This window comes from Phalacrocorax aristotelis, chromosome 14 (genome assembly GCF_949628215.1).
Source record: "Phalacrocorax aristotelis chromosome 14, bGulAri2.1, whole genome shotgun sequence".
Lineage (NCBI taxonomy): Eukaryota > Metazoa > Chordata > Aves > Suliformes > Phalacrocoracidae > Phalacrocorax > Phalacrocorax aristotelis.
The window spans coordinates 10,611,920-10,638,709 of NC_134289.1; the positions used below are offsets into that span (position 1 = coordinate 10,611,920).

The 26,790-nt window shown below is 44.0% G+C and overlaps 2 protein-coding genes across 6 annotated transcripts in view; one reads left to right on the forward strand and one right to left on the reverse strand.

Moving 5' to 3' along the window:
* The window catches only part of MMRN2 (multimerin 2), a 29,251-nt gene extending 25,781 nt beyond the window's left edge, over window positions 1-3,470 (reverse strand). For both annotated transcript variants that reach the window (XM_075109745.1, XM_075109744.1), the window contains exon 1: window positions 3,193-3,470. In XM_075109745.1, the coding sequence (XP_074965846.1) occupies window positions 3,193-3,470 (278 nt within the window). The remainder of the gene's footprint in view (window positions 1-3,192) is intronic.
* Window positions 1-26,790, forward strand: part of SNCG (synuclein gamma) — a 33,094-nt gene that overhangs the window by 4,695 nt on the left and 1,609 nt on the right. The window contains exons 1-7 of one of the 4 annotated variants that reach the window (XM_075109757.1): window positions 3,585-3,673; window positions 4,470-4,579; window positions 9,521-9,603; window positions 10,007-10,142; window positions 10,428-11,538; window positions 16,592-16,633; window positions 17,513-17,640. In XM_075109757.1, coding sequence (XP_074965858.1) covers window positions 11,418-11,538; window positions 16,592-16,633; window positions 17,513-17,640 — 291 coding nt within the window. In that variant the 5' untranslated portion in view covers window positions 3,585-3,673; window positions 4,470-4,579; window positions 9,521-9,603; window positions 10,007-10,142; window positions 10,428-11,417. Of the gene's footprint in view, window positions 1-3,584; window positions 3,674-3,814; window positions 4,026-4,469; window positions 4,580-9,520; window positions 9,604-10,006; window positions 10,143-10,427; window positions 11,539-16,591; window positions 16,634-17,512; window positions 17,641-26,790 lie in introns of those variants that run through there. The other 3 variants (XM_075109758.1, XM_075109759.1, XM_075109756.1) reach the window with 3 other exon arrangements.

Genomic DNA, 26,790 nt, shown 5'->3' on the forward strand with positions numbered 1-26,790 from the left:
ATTAGGCATCTGTTTTATATGGGAAAAGAAGAGTGCAAATGTATTTATTACCTATTTTGGTAATAGGTAATACCTGTTGTACATAATAGTATGCATTGACTGAAATCCAGCACCTGTTTTTACTGTTCTTGCTCTTCATCTTCCATTGCTAAAACAAATGCTAGTACAGTCCAGCAATTTCATGGTACAGATCTCTTCATATGCTTGTGCTTTCATTTCCCTTTTTAATTCTACAGAAAGTTTGGGTACACATGGATCCATTTACCTCAGCCACAGAATGAAATATCTCAAGTCAAACCAATCAGCTCATATGAGGTACAACTGCTGGGGGGGTGTGTGGAAATATTATTTCCTTTGGAAAATTGGCCCTTTCTGATTTTTTTCTGTTGTTGTTTTGTAAACAACAAATACAGATACTTGTCCGCTTTTAACATGCAGAGCTTCTCTGGTGCGCTTAAATACAAGCAACAGATGAGATATGAAACCAGTACCTAGACCTTCCTCTAAAGAATAGTGGAAACAAAAGGATTATTATCCACATGTTTCTCTTTAAAAAAACAAAAGTGAGTTTTTACTGATTTTCTTATTTTTAAAATGTTATTAGAATAATCTTATTATTCTGAGAGGAATTCATTAGTAAAGTAAGACATCCAAGCATTTTCCTAGGATCTAATGAATCGTTTCAACTTACATGCTGAAACAGAAACCAGAGGATTCAGTCTGACTAGTTACTAGTCGTGGTGGTCTCAATTATTCAAAGAACTGCAATAAGAAAAATTATATAGATTAAAAAATTGAGAATATTTTGTAAAAAGCACTATTCCTAATACATAGGGAAACAGCAAGAAGTTGGAAAAAAACCCACATCTTTTTTGTTAGAAAATGATGATTTTTGTTAGAAAATGGTGTGAGTCAAAACTTTGTCTCAGAGACAAAGTTACCACAGATTTTGTTTGTTTGCTTCCTAGTTCTGGGGGGAAAAAAAAAAAGTATTTTCTTATTTCAAAAGTGAACTAGAAGCGGGATGTAGTTTTGGTAGAAAATTATTCTCTACCACCCTGGGCTTATTTTATGGCATGTCTTTGTCTCCCTATATCTCTTAATTCCTGATTAACTCCTGATACTTTTCTTCTTGCTCTCTCCTTTAGAGATATAAACCCAGTTTCTTGATGTCTTTTCCAGGACTAGATTTTGATTGCCTGTAGTCTTCAGCATAGCTTTAGAATTGGGAAGAATGTTATGATTTGACTCATTATGCAACTATGTCCATAAAAGGAGGAAGTATTTCTCCTCTTTGGAGGAAATTAGGATGAGTAATAGCTGGTGCTGAACTGGATTACACAAGCTGATGCTGAACAAAGTTACATAGCAAAGGAAGAAATCCCTTTTAGGGCAGTATATTACAGCATCTTGCTGACCTATACGTGCACCTTTTTACACTGTTGAATTTACATAGTACTTATAGTTTTCAGAATGCTTTCAGCATTTCAACCAGCAGTGAAATGAACACCACCTTGCAGTGTAATGTGGAAGTCCAGAGTACCACTTAGGCTTTGTTTTCCTTCCTCTGACAGTGTCTGAAATGCATTAGCCAGGAGCTGGTGAATTAACAGTGCATGTCGTTATCGAACACTACCCATCAGGAAACTGGAAGTCAACACTTACAGGCTTTAGAAAATGACTTAAGGGTAATGGTGCGAGGTACAGATTTGTAGGAAGATGTAGTATGAAGGACAACAGGGTTTTAATACACTCATCATGCTACATGCAGGAGGGAGACCTGAATTTTACATGTAGATGAGATTAGAAACAAGATGACATACTTTAGTTTGCATGAAAGGGAAGCATGACATGGGCAAGGTTCTGTACTCTTTCCATCTCCCTTTTTTCCTTTCCTCAAGAGCATTTAAAGGGAAAAATACCAGGGCATCCTAAAGTACTGAGCTGTGAACAGCTCTCACTGTGCTGCTGTTTCAGCTCACCCAAACCAGGGCTCTGCAGTACACATCCATCAGGGCTATAAAAGATTCATTCACTGTCCTGCTTGGTTTTCATCTATTTTAAACATTTAGAGACCTACTTACACACCCTGTAAAACCCACAAAAATCAAAATATTTGGAAACCTTTCTGGTGAAATACACGCCTTTTCCACTCAGGCTGACTATTCTTCTGCTATAGATTACCATGAGCAGCATTTCACTGTCATGCAAACCTTTGGGGGGACGAATTTGTAGTCATTTCCATGCTTATTTGTTTTTCCTTACTTTGTTGTATTTACTCTTCAGTATTTTTATTTTGCTAACATAGAATCGTAGAATGGTTTAGGTTGGAAGGGACCTTCAGAGCCCATCTAGTCCAGCCCCCCTGCAGTGAGCAGGGACATCTTCAATAGATCAGGTCGCTCAGAGCCCCGTCCAACCTGACCCTGAATGTTTCCAGGGATGGGCATCTCCCACCTCTCTGGGCAACCTGGGCCAGGGCTTCATCACCCTCATAGTAAAATATTTTTCTCTTATATCCAGTCTACATCTACCCTCCTGTAGTTTAAAACCCTTACCCCTTGTCCTGTCACAACAGGCCTTGCTAAAGAGGGTGCCCCATCTTTCCTATAGTCCCCCTTCAAGTACTGAAAGGCCGCAATCAGGTCTCCCCGCAGCCTTCTCTTCTCCAGGCTGAACAACCCCAACTCTCTCCCCAGCATCCCACCATTCTGCTTCCCTCTCCATTCCCAAGGCCCAAGGCTGCAGCCAGGCACATTCTGATGATGGGCAAAGGTTGTCACAATCAGCAAAAATAATCAGCATTGGTTTATGATGAGGAAAAAGTCACTACATTAATTTAATCTAGTTCTGCTTTGCCAGAAAAAACATTCTGGTTTATGGTGCTACAGCAGACCTGGAAGGCTTCATCTCTGCCAGGTGTGTCCAGCGACCTAAGCCCATTTGGCCATCTCGGACTGGGACACAGAACCGGTGCCATCTGTGATTTCATCCTCCATGAGCAATTTAGCTTTCTCTTTCTGTAGGTAAAACATTTTAAAACCTCCTGTTTGGATATAGATTGATTCCTAAAATCTAATATATTTTAATTAGAAACTTCTATCGAAAATGGTCTGTTATCAGCAGATTATAAAGGTATCAGGCAGGATTGCCCTACCGTTACGTGAAAGACAGACCTGTTGGGGTACTTACCCATTTCGGGATTGTGGGCTCACAGCTTCAAAATCCTCTCTTTCTTCCTGATGTGAGGAGATCATACTTGAAGGGTAATCTTGAGTATCCTCCCTGAGCCCTTCTGCCTCCCAGTAACCTTCTTCCTTGTGAGACAGATGAGTCCTCTGGGGGTATGCAGAGGTCTCATAACTTCGTGGCTTGTGTACTGAACCATCATGATACCCATGATGGTCTGAGTGTTTGACCAGCTTTGCCAACCCTACTGTATTACAGATGAGCAAAAGCTTCACTAGCATCGTGGGTTTTCTCCCCACCCAGTTACACCTGTCTCTTGCTCTCTTCTCTGAAGCACAGCCTGGATTAATTCAGGAATGCCCCAGCAATATTCTTTAACTGGAAAGTTGGAAGAAGGAAGGGAAAAAAAAAAAATGTAACAAAGAGCGGAAAAAGGTTCCGACCCTCCCAGCTACTGTGGAAACGGCCGTGGCTATTGAACAATGTGAGTCTGGTTCCTGTGTGGGGCTCAAACGTCTCTGACAGAGGGGGGTAAAAAACCGGCGGTAGGAATATAGCTTATTCAAGGAACTTCTGAGGTTGGCTGCCTTCTAAACTTATCTGTGAACAGGAACTTGGCTTTTATCAACTGCCTTCTCCCTCGGACACAGGAAAAGGATGTTATCTTAAAGGAAAGGAAGGGAAAAGTAAGGAAAGAAAATATTGAGTGGTGTAACAGACTCTCATTACAGTGCCAGAAAATGTCACAGACCTCCTTGCTCCGGTGTCTGCACATGGTGGGTTTTTCTACAGTTTAAAGGCTGAAATACCTTGGCTTTAGCAGCATAATATTCATGGTATGTACAACAAATGAGGGGCATTAAGGGATTCAGAGTAAATGCACAGCAAAAAAAGAGCTTACAAACATCCATTTTTGTGTGGCCTTCGCAAAGTAGCTCTGTGAATTATATTCTGTTCCCATCAAAGTGGAAGATTTTCATGAAGTTGTCCTTCAGAGAGGTCAGGATTATTGAGCATTTTTAAGAATTTCTGTTTGGGTTGTCATCCCTGGATATCACACCTAATTTTTTTTGTGCGTTTTTAATTTATGTTACAAAAAAAACCACTTGCCAAGAGATGCTGTAAAGAGGTACCTCCATCACCACATCCTAATAATAATAAAAAAAAAAAAGGCTGTGGAGGTTGGATGTAGTTTTCTTACTGGTTTTGCTTTACTTGATGGTACTGCTTTTAGTTTTGTTGCTATCATAAACACTATTTCTTTTCTCGCTGTCTTGCAGGGTGACGCACCCTGCTATTTTTAAGAAAAAAATGAGGAACAATGAAGCTCCACTGACAAGACAGCGTGAATTCTGGTGCAGGACTGCTAGATCACATCTCCGTTTGAATGGTGAGATGCACAGCCCAAAGTTCAGCACATCCCGCCAAGCATTAAATATAAAGCTTTTCTGGAGTCATTCCAATGCCAGCTGAAAAAACAGAGGATAAAATCTCTCTAGGATTTTAGAAGGCCTTCTTATTAAAGGCTGCGGATTTGCATCTCCTTATCAGTGGCTGAATCTGGATCCCTCTCCTTCTCATTGTTCCTCTTTTATGCTTAATGGAAGAGCCTAGAAAACTGCAGAAATGCCCTTACTGACCTGTGACAGATACCGCTGTGCAAGAGCAATTAAGCCCTAGGTCGGGGACAGAGAGATTTTGATAGTTTTAAGGGCGAAACCTGCTCTTGCTGTTGTAGTCCCTTCTCCAGGGAGATGAAATCACAAGTTCTGGACTGAAGACTGAAAGAAATAAGCAACTTCCCTCTGTTACTTCCTGCTGCTTTTATTTTGGAATCATGTGCATCCTGCATGTTAATGGCTGAATATTTTATGTGCCGTGTTTCACATACAAACGTGCTTTTCTTACAACTGTCTGGATGTGACCTAAGTGTTATGTATACTTACTTAACAACACCCATTATTGGGAAGGAACCGAAACAAACATGAGGCAAAACAAAAAACAGGCTTATAACCTGAACTGCTGTGTGATTGTGGCTTGCAGGGAAGTGATTTTTGTGTTACAGATATTGAAGTTGTCCCGGTTGTGACCTACTTTCAAGCCCTTTGGACTTGTCTTTCAATATATACCTTTCCACTTAGTCTTAACTCAGCCATTAAATCTTTATTCTTCATGGATGCGATACTCCTAAGTGGTGGGACAGTGTTTCTCTGCTGTCCTGTTTTGGAACATCTGCTGTTTCTTCAGGTGCAAGAACCTGTTCTCTGTGCCTTTGTAATGGTGCTGCCTACGAGTACAGCAATCGTGAGGCACAGATTGCTCAGCAATTTGCAAGTTAATAATTCAGCATGACTTTTTGGTAGCAGTTATGAAAGATGTTAAAATATTGAGCATGCCAGGGACTGACGTCTCTTTGCTTATGATGGGGATAGCATAGGATGCTGCCACAAACACGTGGAAGATAACAATTATTCAAAGGACCCTTCTTCCTACACAACACTAGTTAAGAATTCTGTCTAATAACTGTCCTGATTTGGGGTGTCTCAAACATATTCAGGTTATACAGTTGGTTCATAGTATTTGATTTATTGGCAGACTGAGCTGTAAGTTTTCTTGCTTAATACCTGTAGAGGAACAGGTATGAGGAGTACTCATTTAGGAACACGATACATCCCAATTTTTATGTTTCTTTTTTAGAGCTGGTGCCTCAGAATGAAACCAGGGAAAACAGATATGTAAGGTCATTTGCTGTAACGATTTGCTCATTGCCTTCTGAAGTCAGTCTCCTCTAGGAGGTACCTACTGATGAGAAAGGCAACTGTGCACCAGCTAATACGAACAGAGACCTACTCACTGTTCAGCTGCCTAATTTAGGCTGGGTGGACCTTGTGGAGCAGGATACTACTGCTGGAATGGAAGTAGTGGGCAAGACAAATCAAATTTAAAACATAGTTTGGAAAATTATTTGGAAATAGGTGTTACTCCAAACGTATACTTAAAACCTTATTGGTGAGTGACATGGTAATGGTGGTGTGGAGATGTTTGGAGCTGCCCTGATACTTCTCAGAAGTTTCTAGCAGTTCTCAGAACAGCTAGCCAAAAAAATCCTAGCCCACTCACTCTCTATTTTGGCAACTAAACTTGACAGGTGACAGGTATTTTTCCTCCGCTCTTGGGCTCCCCTCATTAGTGGCTTTTTCCCTGTATCCTTATTCATGAAAATACTTTCCCCCCAAGTATTTCTGAGAAATGTTTCTTCAAACTGTTTTCAGTCTTGAAAGAGCTGATATTGCCAGTTACATCAGATTCATCAGTACACCCTGGAATCTTGCAGACAACTGTTGGGGCTACTCTTGCCTTGGTTGGCAATTATAGCCACTTACATTAAACACAGCTCTTAACCCCCTCCAGTGTTGCCAACCCAAGAATTCAATGTCCTGTTTGCAATTCTATAATCAAGTGTCAAATAGCATCTCCATCTTCTGGATAATCTGCATCAGGTGTAAAATCTCATCTTGGCCCCTTTCTGTCTGTTCGAGTCCGAGCCCTGCAGCTACAGTTTGATGGGAGATGGGTGACCATGCAGTAAAAGTGCCAAACAATATGCTTGATAAATGACTTGTACGTACTTGGAAAGCAAACGTGCTGGCTATTCCAGTCAGCTTCTACCTGGAGAAAGAGACCTTAGAAATTAAATTTTCAGTGAATAGACTCCATTTTTTTGTTTGTTTTTTTTGTACCTACCCAGATTCATTGCCTGCTCCAATATGCTCTTAAATCTGTTTTATAGCCTTAAATTCAGAATCTGAGTATTTTAAGGGGGGGGGGGGGGGGGGGGGAAGAGCCTTGGAAAAAATGTCTGAAAAGCTGGAATTATTTTCATAATCATGTATTGCTTTCATAGGCATGTATTGCTTTAGATTCATACATCCCAGCTCCAAATCTCTGAAGCAGACTGAATAACTGAAAGAATTTTATGTCTGGGAAGATGAATAGGACAGTTTTTGTTGATAGCTGCACAGCAAGGGGATAACTTCTCATTAGGCATTGGTTCTCAGACCCAGAAAACGCTGTCTCATTCCCTGCCCGCTGCTGCCGATGCGCACACCTGCCTGTGCAGCAGCTCCGGGGAAGGGGAGCAAGGGGAGAGGAGTGTCAGGAGAGCGGCTGCTGCGCTAGGAAGGATTTCTTTCGGTGGCCTGTCCTTCAGAAGAGGAAGATGAATTTTTGTTGACTCTATTTTTATTAGTTTGCTCAAAAGCCGTCAATGGTATTCAACGGCAGAGATCAGTCAAGAAAGACTGCTGGGCGCTGTACTGGCAGCACTCTGCTCGCTCTGTGCGTGCCTTAAAATGGCTCGTCGGTCAGCCCTCGCGGTATGCGTTCCCTGGCAAAGGAAATTACTCATTAACTATGCAAACGTACAGGCAGGGATTCAAGTCCTAAACTGTTTGCCAAGAGGATGTCAGACAGAACTGCTTGTTTTTGTTTAGGGCACAAAAATGAATGATCTGAGACAGTTCTCTTTTCGTCATTTTGAAGTTTTCATAAATGGAGAGAGAAAGGGGGGTTAGGATTCCTGTTTATATAAAGCAATGTTTGATCCTGTTAATGTTAGTATTATTCTCCATACAAAAACTTCCTGAACAAAGGATATTTACCAGCCACAAAAGCAGTCTGTCTTTCCTTTCCTTACCTGTCTTCCAAACATCATGAACCATTTAAATACTTTAACAGAATATGACCAAATCCCACGCCTTTCACCCAGCAAGATGCCTTTGTCAGCTGATAATCTCCAGCACAAGTTCATTTTTAAAGGACAAGGTTAAGGTTTTGTTGCAATTTGAAAAATTAAAGAGGGACGAGACACAAACCAAGTAAAAACCTGTTTTAGTCTGTTGCAGGCACAGAGAAAAGTCAGGCGGCAGAGGACGGGGAATCTTGATTTCTGCTTTGCATCGCTTGATTTCCCTTGCGTCTGTGCTTTGGGAATAGGTAGGCTTGAGTTAGATTTGTCTTGCCCATATTGCAGAATTACTGGCAGGCATTGCACAGGCCTGCTTCCAGATATCAGCCACCAACACCTAAGAGAGATTTAGGCCCGTGGGAGGTGGGGAACTGCACCTTTCAGAGACTCTCCAGGAACTACAGTGTTATGCAGCAAGAGACTCCACGAACAAGCCTGAGCGGGCAGAATTCAGGCTTTCAATGTACAACAGTTGGATGGCTGGTCATTGCACGAATCAAAACGAGACTTTCTTCTGGTATTATGCAGATCAGCTAAATGTTTGTGAGATACGAATTTGTTTACAGAGTGATATGAATAAAACTCAATAGGAGAAACGTGGGAACTTAATGTCTAGCTTAACTGACTTCTCCCCAGGGTCCCAAGGTAGATAACAGAGGAAGACGTTACTGCCGGATGAGATGGGAACTTGGGTTCTCTGAATTGCCCACTGGAGGAGCTTCTCTTTAGCTGCTGAATTTGTTGTTTAATACAAATTGTTTTTCAGGCACAACGTTGAGATCCTCGCAAAACCTGAAAGCCAAGGTTGCTTACGTTAACTCCTGTTGTCAGGTTTGTCCGAGCCAGGATTGCCAACAAATCAGAAGTGAATCCCTTGGTTAGAATAGAAATAGGGTACCACGGTTGCCATGGGGTGGCAAATGTTCAGGAGCCAGTATTGATGCTTGCCCTTTATAAATCACTTATGACATTGTCGTGAGTCCAGAGCTTTCCTGAAAGCATTTCAAGGTAAAACAATGCCTGTGCAAACTGCCTGCTGCCTTGGGAGTGATCCAACGGCATTTAAATGCCTCTTGTGAGCTCTTTCTGAAGGTCACCGGTGGAAGAGAAGGCAGGAAAGGAGTATCCCACTCGAGTACTGGCTAATTCAATCTGGTGATGATTCATGTTTCACATCCCAAGATGGCTTGATATTTCATGCATTTGTTACCTTTTATAGCAATGCAAAATATGTAGAATTCAATTGTACAAATCACAATGACAGAACAAGAGCTTAACAAAATCAAAATACACTTATCATTCAGCCTTATCAGGTTAGACATTCTCCTGAAAACACCGGTAAAACCCATAACCCTGGGAAGCACTGTGCTCTACTGTAATGCTTTTTGATAGCCTAGTGAAAAGGGAAATGGGCCCAGTAGCAATTCCCCAAAATGGCAAATTCACTTTTTACCAAATGTAGTCAAAACAAGACTCCTGCCCTGTGCCTAATGGAATCAATGGGAGTCTTGCAACTGACTCCAATCAGCTCGCTTAAACCACTGCTTGTATGATACAATAAGACACATATATCTTCAATTTCAGACTACACTGGCAGCAGAAACGAGCACCAGCCGTGCACCTTGGGTAGCGGTCAATCAGCCACCTAAAGGAAATTTTGAAAGACAGTAAGAAAGACCTTTTTTCACTCCTTGCTGCAAGAGTCTAGCACAATGAGAGCTTTTATAATAATTGTTATGTTGTGATGGCCTTCCTCTGAATCTTGTACTTTTTTTAATTAACAATTGATAAATTTATTAGTCTGACAGATATTTGGCTCCTCTGCGTTCAAATGGAAATTTGTTCTTCAATTTTAAGTAAGGAGACCCATTTGTGAGAAGAAGATTGAGACCTGTATGTTACTTTCCAGATCAACAGTCATTCAGTTGTTTCAGTATGGAGTAAAAAAAACACTCCCAAAACCTAAAGAAATAAGCTTACTTCTATCGCAAAAGCTGTGTTTGTGTACATGTCTGCATTTATGTACAGACATGTCATTTTTAATTCAGAATTTTGTCTTTTTTTCTGTAGTTATTCCACATCTGACCCTTCCCGGCCAATAGCTTGTGGCAGCAGTGGCTTAGGGACCACTACACTTCGTGACGTTACGGTGTGCTACCCTCCCGTAACACGGTTGAACCTCTGAATTTCATATTCTGTTCGCCTGGTAAGGAAAAGCAGCCAAAGCTGGTCAGGGTTTGTGCTCAGAGACCAGTGCTCCATGGCTTCTGTAGTTTCAGATATGGCAGCATTAAATAATAATAAAAATAAATAATCACCTTGTTGCACCAGCAATTGCTTTCACGGGTGCTTGTGTTGAGTTTCGGTTTGTGCTAGTGGGACAGTAGCTGGTTTGGGCCACTCTGAAAACAATTTGGCCTGAGTTTAACTTTAAACACATTAGGATATCCAACTGTGATTAGTGATCATATGCGTTGGTATTTTTTCCTAGGGAGGCTTTGAGGCTGGATGGATCCTCTATGCAAACTGTAAAATCTCCCCAGTCAGTTCTCGGCTGGGTGATTTTCTCGCCCCGCTGTGCTCTGCGGAACAGACCTCCAACATGAGCGATGGCGTCGGTGTAAAACATCGTCTCACTCTGCAGTAGCGGAGCTCTGTCCACAGCAGCTCAGAGAAACAAATAGGAAACAGGATTTCCCCCAACAGACATCTGATTTTTCAGACATGAAATGTTGTAATGGGATGTGCAGCCCAGCAAAAATGGTAATTTATACTAAATGCCTTGAGGGGCCAACTTCAGACTTGACAGACATGGCAAGTGGGACTTCCAGCTCCCTTCGCACGAAGCTGGTTCCCTTTCTCAGTATTTACTAGGAATAACGTTTGCGTTATGGTTTTCTGTAGGATAGATTCTGGTAACTGCCAGGTCAAGAAACCTGACCCTGTTTGTTTGCTACAAGCACTACCAGCTTTACATGCTCTACAGCCTCTGGGAGCCCAGGAGAGCTTGTGTTTGCCTCCTGCTGCAGCCTCAGGGAGATGCCCCTTCAGGAACCCAGCTCTTCAGATAATAAGTCTCCCTCTTCACATGAGAGCATCCTTGAGTGCGAGGGTTGCAGCATATTTTAAAAGCTTTATCTGTCTGGAAATTTTCCAGACAGTCTGTTACCTACTGATGTTCTCCTCCTCCTCTCCCCCTCTCTTAAATCTTCTCAACAGATCCATATCATTAATATTTCAGTATCAGCTGTTCGCAGGCATTGGTTACGCTGCAGCGCACTTCATCAATAAGAGCCGGCAAAGGCTGTGAGGTTTGCCACACAGCCTTCATCCAGCGGAGGAGTAAGAGCAAAGACAGGCTGGCAGAGACAGCGAGTATCCACCGAGGGTAAGGCTGCGTATTGCAGTCCTGGTCTTGAGCTGCTTTTTGCTGCTGTCCCTCACTCAGATCGTCCAGGTAATACCCTAGGAAGCAAGAAGGATGGATGTCTTTAAGAAAGGTTTCTCTATTGCTAAAGAAGGTGTGGTGGCTGCTGCAGAAAAGACCAAGCAGGGAGTGACGGAGGCTGCAGAGAAGACTAAAGAAGGAGTGATGTATGTAGGTAAGAGAGAACTATTTTTCAATCTATGTTTGAGCACAAACTGGTGCATTTTTCTCTGAAAAAAAAGTCTGGGGAAATGGTATTGTGGCTAAAGCTTGGGAGTAGGAGGACTGGATAACATCCTCAGCTCTGTCACAGAGTGGCTGTGTAAGCCCTGGGTGCCACAGCCTCCCTGTGCCTCAGTTTCCCCAACTGCAAATTAGACATACAAATGGCCACTGCTTCAGGGGAGGCAGAACTAATGCAAGGTTAAGGAGCACATGCCCAGGTGGAAGGTTTCTGTTATGACTGGTCACTAATTGTTTGCAGGGTGAGTCACTCGCCCTCCAAGCAGCCAAGCACTGCTGATCTCCGCCTCACCTCCACGCTGCCAGACACACGCTGATAAGGTCCCTGAGAGGAGCCAGCAGTGTTAAGTGGGGATTGAAGGATGCATCTGTTTCCCCACAAACATACTCTTTTATCCTGAAATCCTTCTCCTGTTCACCGACCTGTTTCATTCCCCATGCGCACATTAATCTTGCTTTACAAGTGACACCCAGATTCATTTTGCCCAAAGGATAGGATCTGGAAAACAGCACACCTGATGTCCTGCTAGAGACCTCTCTCACAGTTAATGTGTTTCAGAAACCTCCCCTTCAAGGTCACCCTCGAAAACAGCTATCTCCACTATCTAGTGCATATAATTATATGGCTGGATGCTCAGGTATTGCAGACACTATAAAAATCTATGAAGTCTAAGGTTCCCAAGACTGATTACCTCAGCACCTCACACAGCTTTTTACGTTTTCTAGATGTGAGAGTGAGGGTTTTTTTTTGAAGCAGGAAAGTTTCCATGCAGGCCCTTCCTGCTGTCATGCTACAACATCCACAGCTGTATGTAGCTACTATATTTAAAACAGTTATATTGACAATAGCTACTCTTATGTATTTTTGTACAAGTAATTACAATTTTGTACAATATAAATTACAAATGGAATACAAATTTTATGTGTAGCAGATCTGGTAATACCTTCATCCCAAAATTTTAAACACTCAACTATTGGCATGCATAGAATTAATGTATTTAACAGTTCACATTTCAGTTTGAAGCTGACTTGCAAGAAAAAAATGTAAACAGCATCCTTGTAAATAATTAAACTAACCACAGTAACTGAAACACCAGCCTGTGAAACGTCACATCTAGGTGTCAAATTGTGGCATCCCTACTGGTCTGGCTGATTCCTGATTTGAGCGATGTCAGAAAGGATTATTCCAAACTTTTTATACGTAATTCCTCACATCTCTGTTCAGTCATGTTGCACGTCCCCTTACTGTGACCTGTTTTTCATTTCTGCACAGCCATGAGGCACAGGGTCTGCTTGTGAGAGTCTAACCTTTTCAGTAAAGTCCTTTAAAAGCCTTCTTAAAACCTAAATCTCTGACTGGGGATCAAATAAGCATCAGGGTGAAGATGAAGTGCTTTCTCTTTTCTTTTTTTTGTTTTGGTTTGGGTTTTTTGGTGTACCACAAATTCCTGCCCTGTCATGCCCTGGATAGTGCTTTTCCTTGGGGCTGATTCAGTTCCTGTTGCATGCCCCTTGGGGATGCTCAGCCCCTTGGTGGAGTAAAGGCGAGGTGCTGATTAGCTCAGAGAATGTGGAGGCCAGGTGTATCTATTAAAACTGGAGTGATTAGTGTGTTGTCTGTGCCACCTTTTCTCACTCTGTGACACATGAGGGGTTAATCCAGAGACCTGGACTGTTCCTTCCTTGCTCCTTCGTTTGCAGAGCCCTATCCTCGCAGCTTGATCTGGAGTGTTATGTGACGCAACCTGAATTTTTGGATGCTAGGAGAAAAGAATACTCGTATAAAAACTTCAGGGTCTCTTTAGAAAGTCAGAAAAGGTGGGGGGAAGCCCAAAGCCTAGGATGGTTTAAACAGATCCCTGACTTTTATTCAGGTTTGTGTTAACTCATCACTGACTCTCCAAGGAGGATTCCAGATGACTGGGCACATCCACCACATCTGGTGAGTCACTTGCTGCTGCCCCAGGAGAAAATGCTCATTCAGAGGCATCCGCCTGGAGCAGATGGTGTCATCGGGGCTCTGCGGCCACCTCATCCCTCCTCCCTGAGCCTCGCAGGTTCAGTTCCCACGACCCGTGCCGGAGCCCGAGCTGCCTCCCTCCTGTGCTAGCACTGCAATGCAGTTCACAGCTGGGCTGGTTAGAGATGCTGCCATTGCCAGGGGAGTCGGGAGCGTGGGGAGCTCCTGCCCTGCTGCGTGGCTTGCTGAATGCGTAGGGTAGAGAAGAGGGTGTGTGAAAGGAGGGAGAAATCCTGTAGCATAGGCCACCTTTGCACTTAGTAAAATCACAGTCTGCTCTCCAAATTGTAACAGCCTTCTGGATATACCGAAGTGGCTGGGGGTTCTTGCAGTTAAGGTGTAACAGAAGTTGATTCAATGGGCTGTCTTTTATTTTGTTTAAATAGGGGGATAAGTGATGCTGAAGTTAATTAATGAAGTTAATGCAAAGCTGCATCAGGTTATTAAGTATAAGGTCATTAGTACTGTTTAATACTATAATTCAGGAAGCCTGAACAAAGGATGCACTTCTAGTTTTCCAGAAGGGCTTTCAATCATGCATGTCGCAGAAAGCCCCAACGCACCAAGCTCTACTTAAACAAAGTGGCTCCAGCGTGAACTCCTGCAGGACTTACAGCACATCATAATATCCTTTTCTATCCCAACTCTCTTCCCACTGCGCAGCGCTCCACCACCTCAATCACACCCGTGCGATACCAAAGCTCTTACAGACGGCTCACAGCTCTCAGAAGAGGCCGGATGCATTAACTTTTAATTCTGTGTATACAAGCTGCAGGCAAGAACTAATGAGTGAAATGAGGTTAAGCATCAGGTGATTGCTTTCTGATTCAACAGATGCAGGTTGCTGGCAAGGGTATATGCCGAAGGTCAGATTTTTTGTGGTGTATAATGGATGCTGAGCCTGAGTCATTGGGCGTGGTCAGAAGACTGGGTTAGGAAGATTAGGCAAGCTCTCCCCACTGGTGGCACTTCCCGCTGCCATTGCTTCTGTCGTGAAAAAGATCTGAGTGTTTTTCTACCACCTGCATCCCTCCTTTCTGGAATTGTTTTCCATCAGAAAATAAGGCACCCACCCACTCCCCTTCCCCTGCAAAAGAATCAAGCCCAGAAAGTCATCTTAAATCAAAACTCTGGTAAAAAAATGCATACAGGAGTACAGCTCTTGTCTCACTAAGCATTTTTACTGCAAAATGGAAACGTATGCAAAGCTCGTACAGCAAATTATGTACTTTGCTTACCCAACAACTGCTGTTTGACCAAAAGAGCAGCAAAGAAGGGCTAAGCTCAAATGTCTGTGTCTGATGTGAGAAGATCTTGTATGTCAAATCAGTTCTGCGGCAATCTTTTATTGGAATGGCACTGGGAGGGAAACCGAAGCAGGGTGGCGTCTGAATTGAACTGTGTGCGTTTGGCCTCTTCAGGTGGTCATCGTGGCTTGAGACTTGCATCCTCTCTGCTCAGTTTTGTCCTTCTGTACACATTTGTATATCACGGGCGTCACTATTAAATTTACAGCAGTGCACATGTATCATGTGCATCATTAGAAATTGCAGTTTACAGCAGTAACAAGTATAAAGTGCAAAGATTTAATCTTTTCAGTTTTAACACAACCCGGGGGGTGGGGGGGTGGAGTGAAATGCTGAGGGCATATTGTAGTAGAACAGCTTTGTTCTGCCCCAGGCAACCCTTACAACCACCAAAATAAAACAACAATTGGGAATTACATTCAATAACACACAGCAGGTATCAGGCAGAACCGAGCTGGGCTGGCGCTGTCGTTATCAGGGCACTGCACCTGTTTTGCTTTTCAGATGTGGTTTGTAGCTGATTTCTCCCACCACACCCATGGATGCTCTGGAGTTAAAGATCCTGGCTCTCTATTTCTATCATTTTGACAATTGGCCATAAAAATCCTTTTGATGTATCGGTATGGGAAACTTGGAAAAAAATGCTGTATAGGTGCAGATGATTTACGAAGTACAGTAAAGTGAGACCAGTGGAACTTTTTGGCACGTGTTTACTTAACTTCCAACAGAGATAAATTTGATCCTTTATTTTTGTAGTGTGAAAAAGCGCCTGGTGACTGTGGGGGCTGCCCATCTACCATATGACTTACCGTAAGTGCTGCAGTATACAAACAGAAGGGATGTAGAGCAGGTCACTTCAAGCTTGCAGGAAAACTGCAGAGATTAATTATTCCTTGAGGGCTATTTGTATTGCAAACTGAATGCCGTCACATCCTGGTAACTTTTCTGCCTTGAGAACCGTGAGATAAATTACAATGTAAACATACATATGGTGTACTTTGGTAATTTGGGATAAAAACATCTGCATTCTGTGTATCACTGCGAGGAAGCACTTACACCCTAGGCTGAGGCAGCAAAATGGCAATCTAGTAAGTAGGTATGTACCAGGAGGGTGGTTGTTCTGTAAATTCAGCCTCAATTTTCTCCAGAGTCTTTATCAGAGGTGTAGAATGAAGCTTTAGATGCCCATTGCAGCCAAGTATCCTGCTGAAAGGCAGAGGAGAGTCGCAGGTGGTACTCCACATCTCGAAAGACTGAAGTAGGTGAGATTTTACAAGGTCACTTAATATACATTCATTTTTACAATCAACTTAACATTGATTTATCTCTGCTCAACTCTTCTTTTCATTTTGGAAATATTTCAGTGATGATTTTTCCTACGTAAGCATGCGATAATCAAGATTTTTCAGGTATAGGCATCTCCAGGCAATTTGTGGTTGAAGTTATCCAACTCCCAGTACAAAGGTACTCGCTGACTTCACTGGGGAAGGAAGCTGGTCCCTTCTGCTGGCTCTACAAATGGCTTGTGTCTTAGCAGGAGGTGCCGGCAGCACCACGGCTCCCCACCACACCTAGTAAGAAGAGAAAGTCATTCATGCCCAGACACCAGAGGGTTCTTTGCCAGGGAGCACTGATGGACTGTGTGTTTCCTTTCACAGGTACCAAAACCAAGGAGGGCGTAGTGCAAAGTGTGACCTCAGGTAAGAGTACAGCCCTGAGAGAGATGTGGAAATCTGTGATGTGTTGCTGGACCTCTTGATAAGGCCATTGTTCCTGCCAAACGGAAGGTCTCTGGGGAACACTGCTGATCTGTGTGACCTCCCATTTGATGAATGGAGGATGCTTGCCAGGAGCGATGGTTCAGGGTCTGGCATTTGCAGTGCATGTGGATGGAAGAAAATATTTAATCAGTACAGTAGGTCAAAAAAAATCTAACAAATGTTACTTGGCAGACTCAGAAGATTCACAGCAATTTAGACATTTCACAATGCCAAGAGTGCTGCCCAGCATGCAGAGGGGATTTAGTTGCATCAGTTCCTGTTGGGCCAAAACTGTGGTCTTGGGGAGACTCCTGTCAAGCAATCAGAGTCAGGGACCCTAAGGAATCTGTCTAGGTGCCTCAAACTCCAAGGCTGGGCAGCCTTGAAGAGAGATGAACGGATCCTTTCCCTGGAGAATCTCATGACTAAATTACCTTTTATTATTTTTTTCTCCTACCCACGTGTATGAAATCAAACAGAAGGTACCCAGAGAGAGGGGTCACGTGCAGTCTGCAATGCAAAATACCTTATTTGCACAATTGTCTTTTAGTATCTTACGGTGAACTTTTCATTCTCCAGTTGCCCACAAAGACTGACAGGCTACAGCACTGCCCTCTGAGCAGCATTTCTGAGTCAGACAAAACCCTGATGTACATGATCTAAATTCAGACACGATCTCACATTGAAAAAATCCAAATAAGGACCGTACCAGAGCCAATTTCTCCTCTTACTTTGATGCAACCGTTTTATTGTCCCAGTGAATTTGCAGGCTTTTGGCAGCACCTACGCATTGACTTTCTGCTTTTGTTGAAATCCCAGTTGCTGAGAAGACCAAAGAGCAGGCCAACATGGTGGGAGAAGCTGTAGTATCCAGCGTGAACACAGTGGCAAACAAGACTGTAGAAGGAGCAGAGACCATCGTGGCTACTACAGGAATTGTAAAAAAGGTATGTTTGGTTTTTTGGTGAAGTTGTCTTTGGCTAACACACAAAATACCTGCAGTCATTTACAATTGATGGTTTTACCTATTCAGTGAGAGATTTTCAGCAATATGTGCTTTTATATAATGCTTAATGTTGTTTTATAATACTTAACATGTAATCACAGAATAATTTAGTTTGGAAGGGAGCTCTTGAGATCATCTAGTCCAACCCCCTTAGGGTCAATGAGAGCAGGTTGCCTAGGACCATGTCTGGATTTTGAATGTTTCCATGGATGGAGACTCCACAATATCCCTGGGCAACCTGGGTCAGCACTGGACCTCCCTCACAGGAAAAAAAGAAGTTTCTTCTTGTGATCAGATGGACACATTGTCATGGTTTTAATCCCAGCTGGCAACTAAGCACCAAACAGCCGATCACTCACTCCCCCCTGGTGGGATGGGAGAGAGAACTAGAAGGGTAAAAGTGAGAAAACTCATGGGTTGAGATAAAGACAGTTTAACAGGTAAAGCAAAAGCCGCGCACACAAGCAAAGCAAAACAAGAAATTCACTCACCCCTTCCCACGGGCAGGCAGGTGCTCAGCCTTCCCCAGGACAGCAGGGCTCCATCATGGGTAATGGTTACTTGGGAAGGCAAACGCCATCACTTCCAATGTGATCTAAGCATGATGTCATACATTGTGGGACATCCCTGGGGTCAGTTGGGGTCAGCTGTCCTGGCCGTGTCCCCTCCCAACCCCTTGTGCCCCCCCAGCCCCTCGTGGGTGGGGTGGGGTGAGGGGCAGGAAAGGCCTTGGCTCTGTGCAAGCCCTGCTCAGCAGGAACTAAAACATCCCGGTGCTATCAATGCTGATTTCAGCCCAAATCCAAACCACAGCCTAGCCACTGTGAAGAAGATTAACTCTACCCCAGCCGAAACCAGCGCACACGTTGATCGATTCCTGCCCATTGCATCTTGTCCCGTCTGTGGGCGCTGCTGGCAAGAGTCCGCACCCACATTTTCTTATGAATGTAGGAAAGACTTTTCTCCAGGGACATGAGTAAAAGTATAGCTAGGCTGCAGTGAGCATCTGGCCAGAGTCAGAGCTCTGGGGTGTGCTGGGTGCGAAGGAGCAGGAGCTCAGCGCTTGCCCTGGCACCTGGCCGGTGCCTGCCCAACACGCAGCCTTGGCCCCGGCAGCTCCGCAGGCAGCAGAGGGCAGCAGCAATTCAGGCAAAGCCCTGTCCCGGCAGAGAGCCTGACCCTCCTGCTCCTCTTTGTGCTAATTTTGACAACAACCAAGTGCTTATTGATAAAGGCCACGTGGCCCAAATTGTGCACAGATTAAGCTGGATCCAGACAAGGCATCTTCTGTCCTCTGGCCTAATTTGACAAACTGGGTTCCTTCAAGTGAGGGGATTAAGGGGCATGTGAAGGAGCAGAACAGCTCCCTAGATAAAGGCAAAGTTGATCATTAGAGAAGATGCTTTCACCGGGTGGTAACAAACAGCAACTATTTGTACAGTACACGAGGCTAACGCTTGGCAGCTCTTCGGTAAGCCTGGCTGCGTTTCCCCTCTTTAGAGAGCCGTGGTCAATAACATTGATAGTGGCATGACCTAGATGAGTCACAGCAAACCCAAACCCAGAATCGGAGCAAAGCGAGGCTGGCCAAAATTTTTTTAATTGTTCAGACAGTTGGCTGATGAATTTCCTGACCTGCACGTAAACACATTGTGATGTGAAACAAAACTTCCACACGCCATATAAATCCTGAGAGAATAGTCTAACAAAAGAGGAGAACAGCAGCTACGAGTGACGCAAAATGTCCTCCTGAAAGCATGTGAAAAGGGCAGATACAGAAGTTCTGCTAAGCCCTTGGGATAAGATTAATCTCTGTTCCCAGAGGGAACAGCAGTTCAGCTGCAGGAGTGCAAACAGTGCACGGAATTCCTAATTCCGTGGGGCCAGACTACCCCCTCCTACCTTTTGGCTGACCGGGCACAGGGTGGTTGACCCAGGAGAGCTAGGAATTTGCTGACGGTAGAAATCTGTCCTGTAGCTACTGAACTGTCTCCCCTTCTGGCAAGGGCTGAGCAGCAGCAATCCTCTAAGTGAGAGCCTTCCCTCAAAAACTGATGAGCTACAATTTACAGGTGGTAATTTCACAGCTCAAACCAGTTGATGCTATCTGTTTCCATCCTTGTGGAAATAGTCCCTTAGAAAATCAGCAATTCCTTCACCCTGAAAATGGTTCTGGGTTATTCAGACTGCAGGCAATATACAAAAGCTGTGAGTTTTCCAGAAGGTTAAAGCATTAAACATGCAAACTGTCATTCTGGCCTCTTCCATTGATCTCCACCTGCTTAGAGTTAAAACAGGGCTTGATCAAGAAATAAAAAAGTGGGACATGTCCCATGTCAAAAGACAGACTAAATGAGGGAGCGAGAAGACGGCTTTGGATACAATATCACGGTGTCATGCCAAATAGCAGAGGTGGGCAGCAGAATGAAATCAGGAGGAGAAAAGCAAGGCAAAAGAAGTCACAGGAGAGACAAATCCAGGAAAAATGTTTCTGTGAAAAAGAGGGATTATCTCCTCCAGCATTTTACTTCATCTTAAATTAGGAGTGCAAATCTCCTAGTCATCCTCACTCACCATACTTGAGTTGCATCCGTTAGATACCTTTTGGATGCCAGTGACACAGAAGATGAAGCCCTGAGTGCATCCCACCCGCTAATGGCCATGGGGCCAGAGCCCCTCCGGAGGGAGGGCCCTGACCAGGAGTACAGGGGTTGTGCTGGGCTCTCAGCACCAGCTGTTTTCTCTCCAAATCTGCTCCTATTGTGCCACATATTTTGCTAATGGAAATAGGGCCAGAGGCTGCCAAGAGCAGCACCAGGCATTGTAATGCATTTGAGAGACCAGCTGGAGATACACTAGGAGCGATAAGGTATAGCAGTTAGAGGTTTAAAAAAATACCTGCTATTAAAATCTTGCAATCTTGAAATTATACCCAAGCGTTCCAGCCCATGAAGTTTGAGAGAGCTGTTGCATCCAGTCCTGAGACTTGCCCATGCTCCATCCTGTCCTTCTTTTTAATTGCAAAGAGCAGTTGCTAATGTCTTTTTTCTGTTTTCTACTATATCCCTGCCGACTTTACAGAGGCGTTGCTCAAAGCACGAGGGGATCTATGTGAATGCATGGTGAGCACTGAGCAGCACTAGAGCATGACTTGAATCGGGGGAGTCGAGTGGCCTAGGAGGCATGTTCCCAGCTCAGTGTTCCCAGTGTTAATATCAATTGTGGAAAGCTTGTTGACATTTAATCTGTGCGCTTGACAGCTGGGATCAGTGGCAGGCACATACTAGCAAGGAGTGGTGAACTCTAAGGATTCTGGATTAAGTTTTGCTCGGGGCAGCAGCTGCGGGGTGGTTGAGCTCTGCGGGTGTATCAGATGGCGACTTTGGCCGTGGGGAAGAATCCAGCCCTTCGTGGAACATGGCAGGCACTGAAATGTGAACACGCATGGGGCAGTTGGCAGCCCGATGCTCCTGACTGGCCTCAGTGGGAGCACTTGGAGCCAGGCAGAAGGAAATGGGGCTGAAGTAACTCCATGCTGATGAATGGGTGCCAAGCACCAGATGAGAGCAACCTCGAGTAGCATTGGCATCACCTAGTAGGGCTTTGGCACTGGCCTGGTCACTGCTGAGTGAGTACAAGAAAGTATTGACTGATTTGGAGGAGGTTTTAAGTATTAAGTAAAAAAATATGTAAGTTAAAAGACTATAAATCCTTCACAATTTTTCTCATGTGCATGGAGATGAGACCCATCAGTGGTGTGTTTTGTCTATGGCTCTGCACCCATCCCGGTCCCTGGGGTGGACATTAAGGGATTTTAGTGAGATAACCACAGTGAGATAACTAAATATCCCTGTCTTAGAAGAGGATTAATTCTTTGTCTGCATGACACAGCACAAAGTTTGCTGCATTGCAGACACCATGTGACTGGGAACCAGCGCGTGTACGTACATGCACACACACACACTCTCTCACAAAATGTCCCTCGGGGACTGGAGGAATTTCCCTGGTAGCTGATGCTTCCCTCTGCCCTCCACCTAGAGCTTTCCTTTAGCCCTTTCCTTTCCTTTATTTCCCCTTTCCTTTATTTGCCCTGACAGTTTTTATATAGTTTAGTTGTCAGTTCACAGCTCTGTTACTTTGAATTGGGTTTGATCTTTTTGTCGTTTCACTCCATTAATTATTTGAGCAGTTGTCAGTTACGTGCGACCGCTGGGTGCGTTCGTTGGATCACACCGTTTCTCTCTGCGCTTGATCTAGCACACGTGTACCACACCCGTACCTCAGCTTATCGCTTTCATAACCACTGCACATCTTGAATACGAACGGTTGATGTTCACGGCCTTAATTTTGTTCACTTAAACCTTGCAATGCTGCCGATGCTAAGGCAGTTGCACCAAAGGAATTGGAAGCAGACACTCATCAGTGACCTCCCTGTTTAAGTTAGTTTGGGCAGAGCAAGTGCCACTTAGGAGAGAGCAACCAAGGGCATCTGAGAGGCCAGTGAAGGCAGAGCTGCTAAGCAGGAGGAGCAGGGAAATCAGCCAAACTTCCTGAAAATTAAGTAGAATAAATAGTTGAAACTCTTTCCCTTTGTATTGAAGCTTTATCCTTTGTATTCAAGCTTCACTGTCCTTCACTGATGCACCCCAGTGGTATCCTTCAGCGTCCCACGGAGCAGGGGAGACTGCAAAAGCAGCGTGGGGTGGGGTGCTCTGCCTACAGGCACTTTTTCTGTGCTTCCCTCTCAGTCCCATTAGTGCATCCAGGCATAGTTTTTTCATGTGCAGAGTAGCTGAGTTAGTGGCACCGGTAAAGCCTTAAAGTCTACAAGGTTGTGTGTGTGTGCTTCACGGCTAGAGGCTGTGCCCCTGTAATCCTGTAGGATAATAATGTAAACATTATTAAATATGTATTATTTACATAAGCAGCTCCAGGAAACCCTAAGAGAGTCTGGCTGTGAGCTGAATGAAAACTAAGCTACCCCCAGAGTCCACCTGGATTTGTAGGGTAAGACCAGAATCCTGCACACTCGTCTGTCTGTCCTGTCAGTGGGTCCACTCACTTTAATCATGGGTTGTCCTCTTAGTCAAAGCTGTCAGCATCACTCCGAGCACATTCAGCCTGAAACCCGTCCAGGACAGCCCATCCATAGGACCTGTCATCTTGCCTGAGGGTTTACAAGGGAGTGGTTTGGGGATACTGCCAAGTAGCATTGCTTTTGCTCCAACGCCCAAGGTCAAGAGCACTACAGGAGGCTGAAACTTTCTTCACCTTATGCAATTGATCTCCCATTGTGAGCTGTTAAATTTGTAACAGACTAGGTTGCCAGTGAATGTCTCTGGTTTTACAGCCTTAAAATAATAATAATTAAAAAAGAAATCTTGCTTGCCACTGAATTCGTTGAGTTTTGATGAGTAATGTTCCAGCATCCAACTTTTAGACTCTGCATGCTTTCTCTGTAGATAAGGAAGATAATCCTGATAATGCTGTTTATCTCTGAATTTTTGGGGAAGGTGAGAAAAAACCCGCTGGCCTATAACATAATATGAATAAAAACATAAAGTTCCGTTTCACGTATGGACTCGGCCAGCGCAACATAAAACACAGTCGCTGAGCTGAAAAAGGGAATTTCGTAAAACCTGTGGAACAGAGAAATCTGAAGAATCAATTTTCTTTTGCAAAATCTGTGGACTTTTAAAAACTGTTCTAAAAAAACATATTAAAACATCTGAACCCAGAAGCCTATAGTGTGCTCGATTTAAGACCTTTTAGTATTGCACAGGAATATTTTTATAAATGGCAGGTCCTATTTTATTGAGTTTTTCATTAGCGATATCTGAACACGTAACTATGCTTCATAACCTTAGTGAAATATTGCATTTTATATAGAGAAATCTTCTATAGTATATATATTCTATATATTAATATATTTTTACATATATAAAATACGTTAACACTTGTGTAATATTACTGTAATGAACCCTAAGGTCTTGTGTTTTACTTAACTATTATGTTAAAATACTTCATTTTTCTTTCTTCTCTAGCCAAAAAGATTCAACACCCACCCCCACCCTCCTCAAAAAAAAAAAAGAAAGAAAACAGCCCATAAGAAACTAAATCAGTTTTTAAAATTTTCTATATTTTTTCTAAGACAATACATCATTTGGGGGCGGGGGGAGCTGCTTGCCTCTTAAGAGCAGGAGGAGCATTACTAATTAGTTCATGGTTGCAACATGCCTTTCCCTTAGAACATTTTATCCCTTTTAATGAGGAGATGAACACTGAAAGGAATGGCAAAGTCTCGCTGTCCTCCAGAGAAGCTGGATTTTCACCCCTGCTTCCACGCTGTGAGTCAGTGTTATAGCTGGGGTTGGTACCCAGAATTTCTGGCTCTTCATCTGAAGTGAAGACCCTTACATCACTTGGTCCTCCTCTGTATTTTGTTTTCCTTACTAGTCACCGAAATCCCCAGCCAGCTAACGCCCAGCCGAAGAATGCAGCCCTTCCTCATCTCATGCTCGCTGTTCTGGGCAGGGTGGGAAGAGCATGAGAAAAAGGCTGTGAGGCGACATCCCTAACACAGCCTGACACCTCTTCATCCTGCGATTGTCCTGGTTCCTCCACCACAGTTTAGAAACTCTCTTCAGAAACATGGTTGTTTCCCTTTCTAAAAATAGATGGATGAGTCGCTTTTATCCTTCTGGGGCAGAGTCTTGGCAGGGAGCACGACTGAAGGGATATAATAAGCAGCACAGCATCTGAACGGGGATTCTTCAGCCCACCCATTGGTCTCGGATGCAGTGTCCTGAGGAAGAGATCCCTTTTTCCACGAGTGTTTCCACACCTACCAGAGCTGAGCTCCCGGCCCACAGGAACAGGAGGTGGTGATGCCCCGTAGAAAGATCAAATGCACTGCACTTATCCTTGTGTTCCTGTGCCCTGTCCCCCAGATTTCCCAAAGCTCAGCACCTTAGGCAGTTGCCTTTGATTCACCTTCACAATTCCACATGGCAGCTGGTAGCCCCACCTGCAAAAAACCTATGAAGTGCCTGCTCTTGCAGTTATTGTCATTGGCTTGCATTGCAGGTTTTTTTTCTTTCCACCTAACAGTCAAAAAAGCTGCTTGTAAAGCTTCAGAATTCAAATTCAGGCTACTTACTTGCTTTGACCTAAAGTGCACTGTCGAGTTATAAGGCGTAGTCCTTTTTATATGGCCCTATAGCATGTAAAGTGTTTGAAAGCCACCGACTGGATCCCGAAGCCGGATCAGCCTCCATAAATTCAGAGTAGTGAGCTCCATTTGCTGTCAACAGGAGAGTTCACTGGTTTCGGAAAGGCTGTGGCTAAGTGGCCCCGTCAGGGCGGTGGTGCCCTGTCCCCAGCAGCCTCGGGTCCCTGCTGCGCCGGGAACCGGAGACCAGAAACTGGCCTCCGTGATGTGCACAATTTGATGCCCATAGGTTACCTGGGCTTACTTAACATAGCTGATACGGTAGGCTGATACTAGCGAGAATCATTTCAGCTGACAATACGATACAAATTAAGGGCACATTTCTTGGGGAGGGGGAAATCACACTGTGCTTTTCATATGGAGACACCCCCAGTGCGTGGTCCTCTCTATAAACATGCTGACTGGCTCTCGGCAGGGAGGTGAAGGGAATCCCTGGAGCTGCAACAGACATCAGTACTGGACTGCAGCTTGTATTTTGCCCATTTTCTTTCTTTGGTGGATTGATCTCTTTCAGTAGCTTACAGGGAGAGCAAGAAGCCTATGGCAGGGCAACCAGGTTGCGGTGCTTCTATCTCCCGGCTGCCCTTCCTGCCAAAAATGGATTTGAAGTCCAATTTCCAGCTTAAATTTTCATGGGATCTACTTTATATCTATGTAACTCTGTGAAATACGTCTATTTTCATTTCACATCACCTCTTCTTCCCTAATACAGTCCCAAAAGCAGCAGGGACCTTCCCCTACTGATGAGAACAGCTGTGACCGGACAGAAAGATAAGGGTGCATGTGAAAATGAAGGGTGGGGTCCACCAAAACACACAGAGCACGAACTTCTGTTTACAGTAGGTTTGACAGGGACATTTGATTTGCGCTGCATCAGCAGCGGCACCAGGGCAAGCGGTGGCCTTGTGCTACCAAAATATTGACATTCAAATGATATATCTCCCTTCCGTGCAAAATTGGCTTTCCCTTCAGGTAATACATGTGTCTCAGGTTCCTTCGGTGGTGGCCCTGGCTGCATGTGGGAAAAGAGAGTAAAAGTTCAGGGATGCTGCTGGGCGTGGGCGCTCAAAGGAAGCAGAGAAGCTCTGTAATTTCAGCAGAGTTCCCTGGTGATTTGGGGCTGGACTGTAGAGGTCCCGCTATTCCTGCTTCCTCCCGCTCTTGCTGACTGATTCCACAAAGGTGCGTTTCTGCTTTCTGTCCATCCCCTGGGCACACCGGGTATGGTCAGGATTTGTGTCTTCTCTTACCATGTGGCAAAATCACTTTTAAAGTAATTGCCTGGTAATAGAATCTTTTCTCATCTTCTTTGAATAGGAAGGTAGCCAAAAGATGTGAGGAAGTAGCTAAAAGAGCCCAAAGTGCTCATGGAAATGTTTGGACTTCAAACGCAAAGGAAAGCTTATCTTCTGATAATGAAATCTGATCTGAGTCATGACATTAATGCCACCACAATATCGCTGGATCTGTAGTTAGTATTAGTCTATGCGATGGGTTCTTAGGGTAAGAAAGATAATTTAGGGAAAGGCTAGGCATAATCTATCTTACTCCAGGTAAATTTGTTTGTTGCTCCCAAATTTCTTCACACTAAAGGAGTCAAAACTCTGCTTGGGCTCAGTGACAGAAAGAAAACTTCTGAAAAAAGCCTGATTTTCTGTATGAAGGAAAGACCCTAAATGAGGCTGTAAGAAACCAAATTGCTTTTTCACAGACATCTGCTCTAGCAAGCTGCCCGTAAAATGGGTTTTGAGCAATATTTGCCATCTATTAAAACCAGTATTTTATTTGTGCATGTAACTCTCAAGCCCATTTTGTGTAGTCGTCTTCAATAGAGATTAGGGCAATGACTCTGCATGTGCT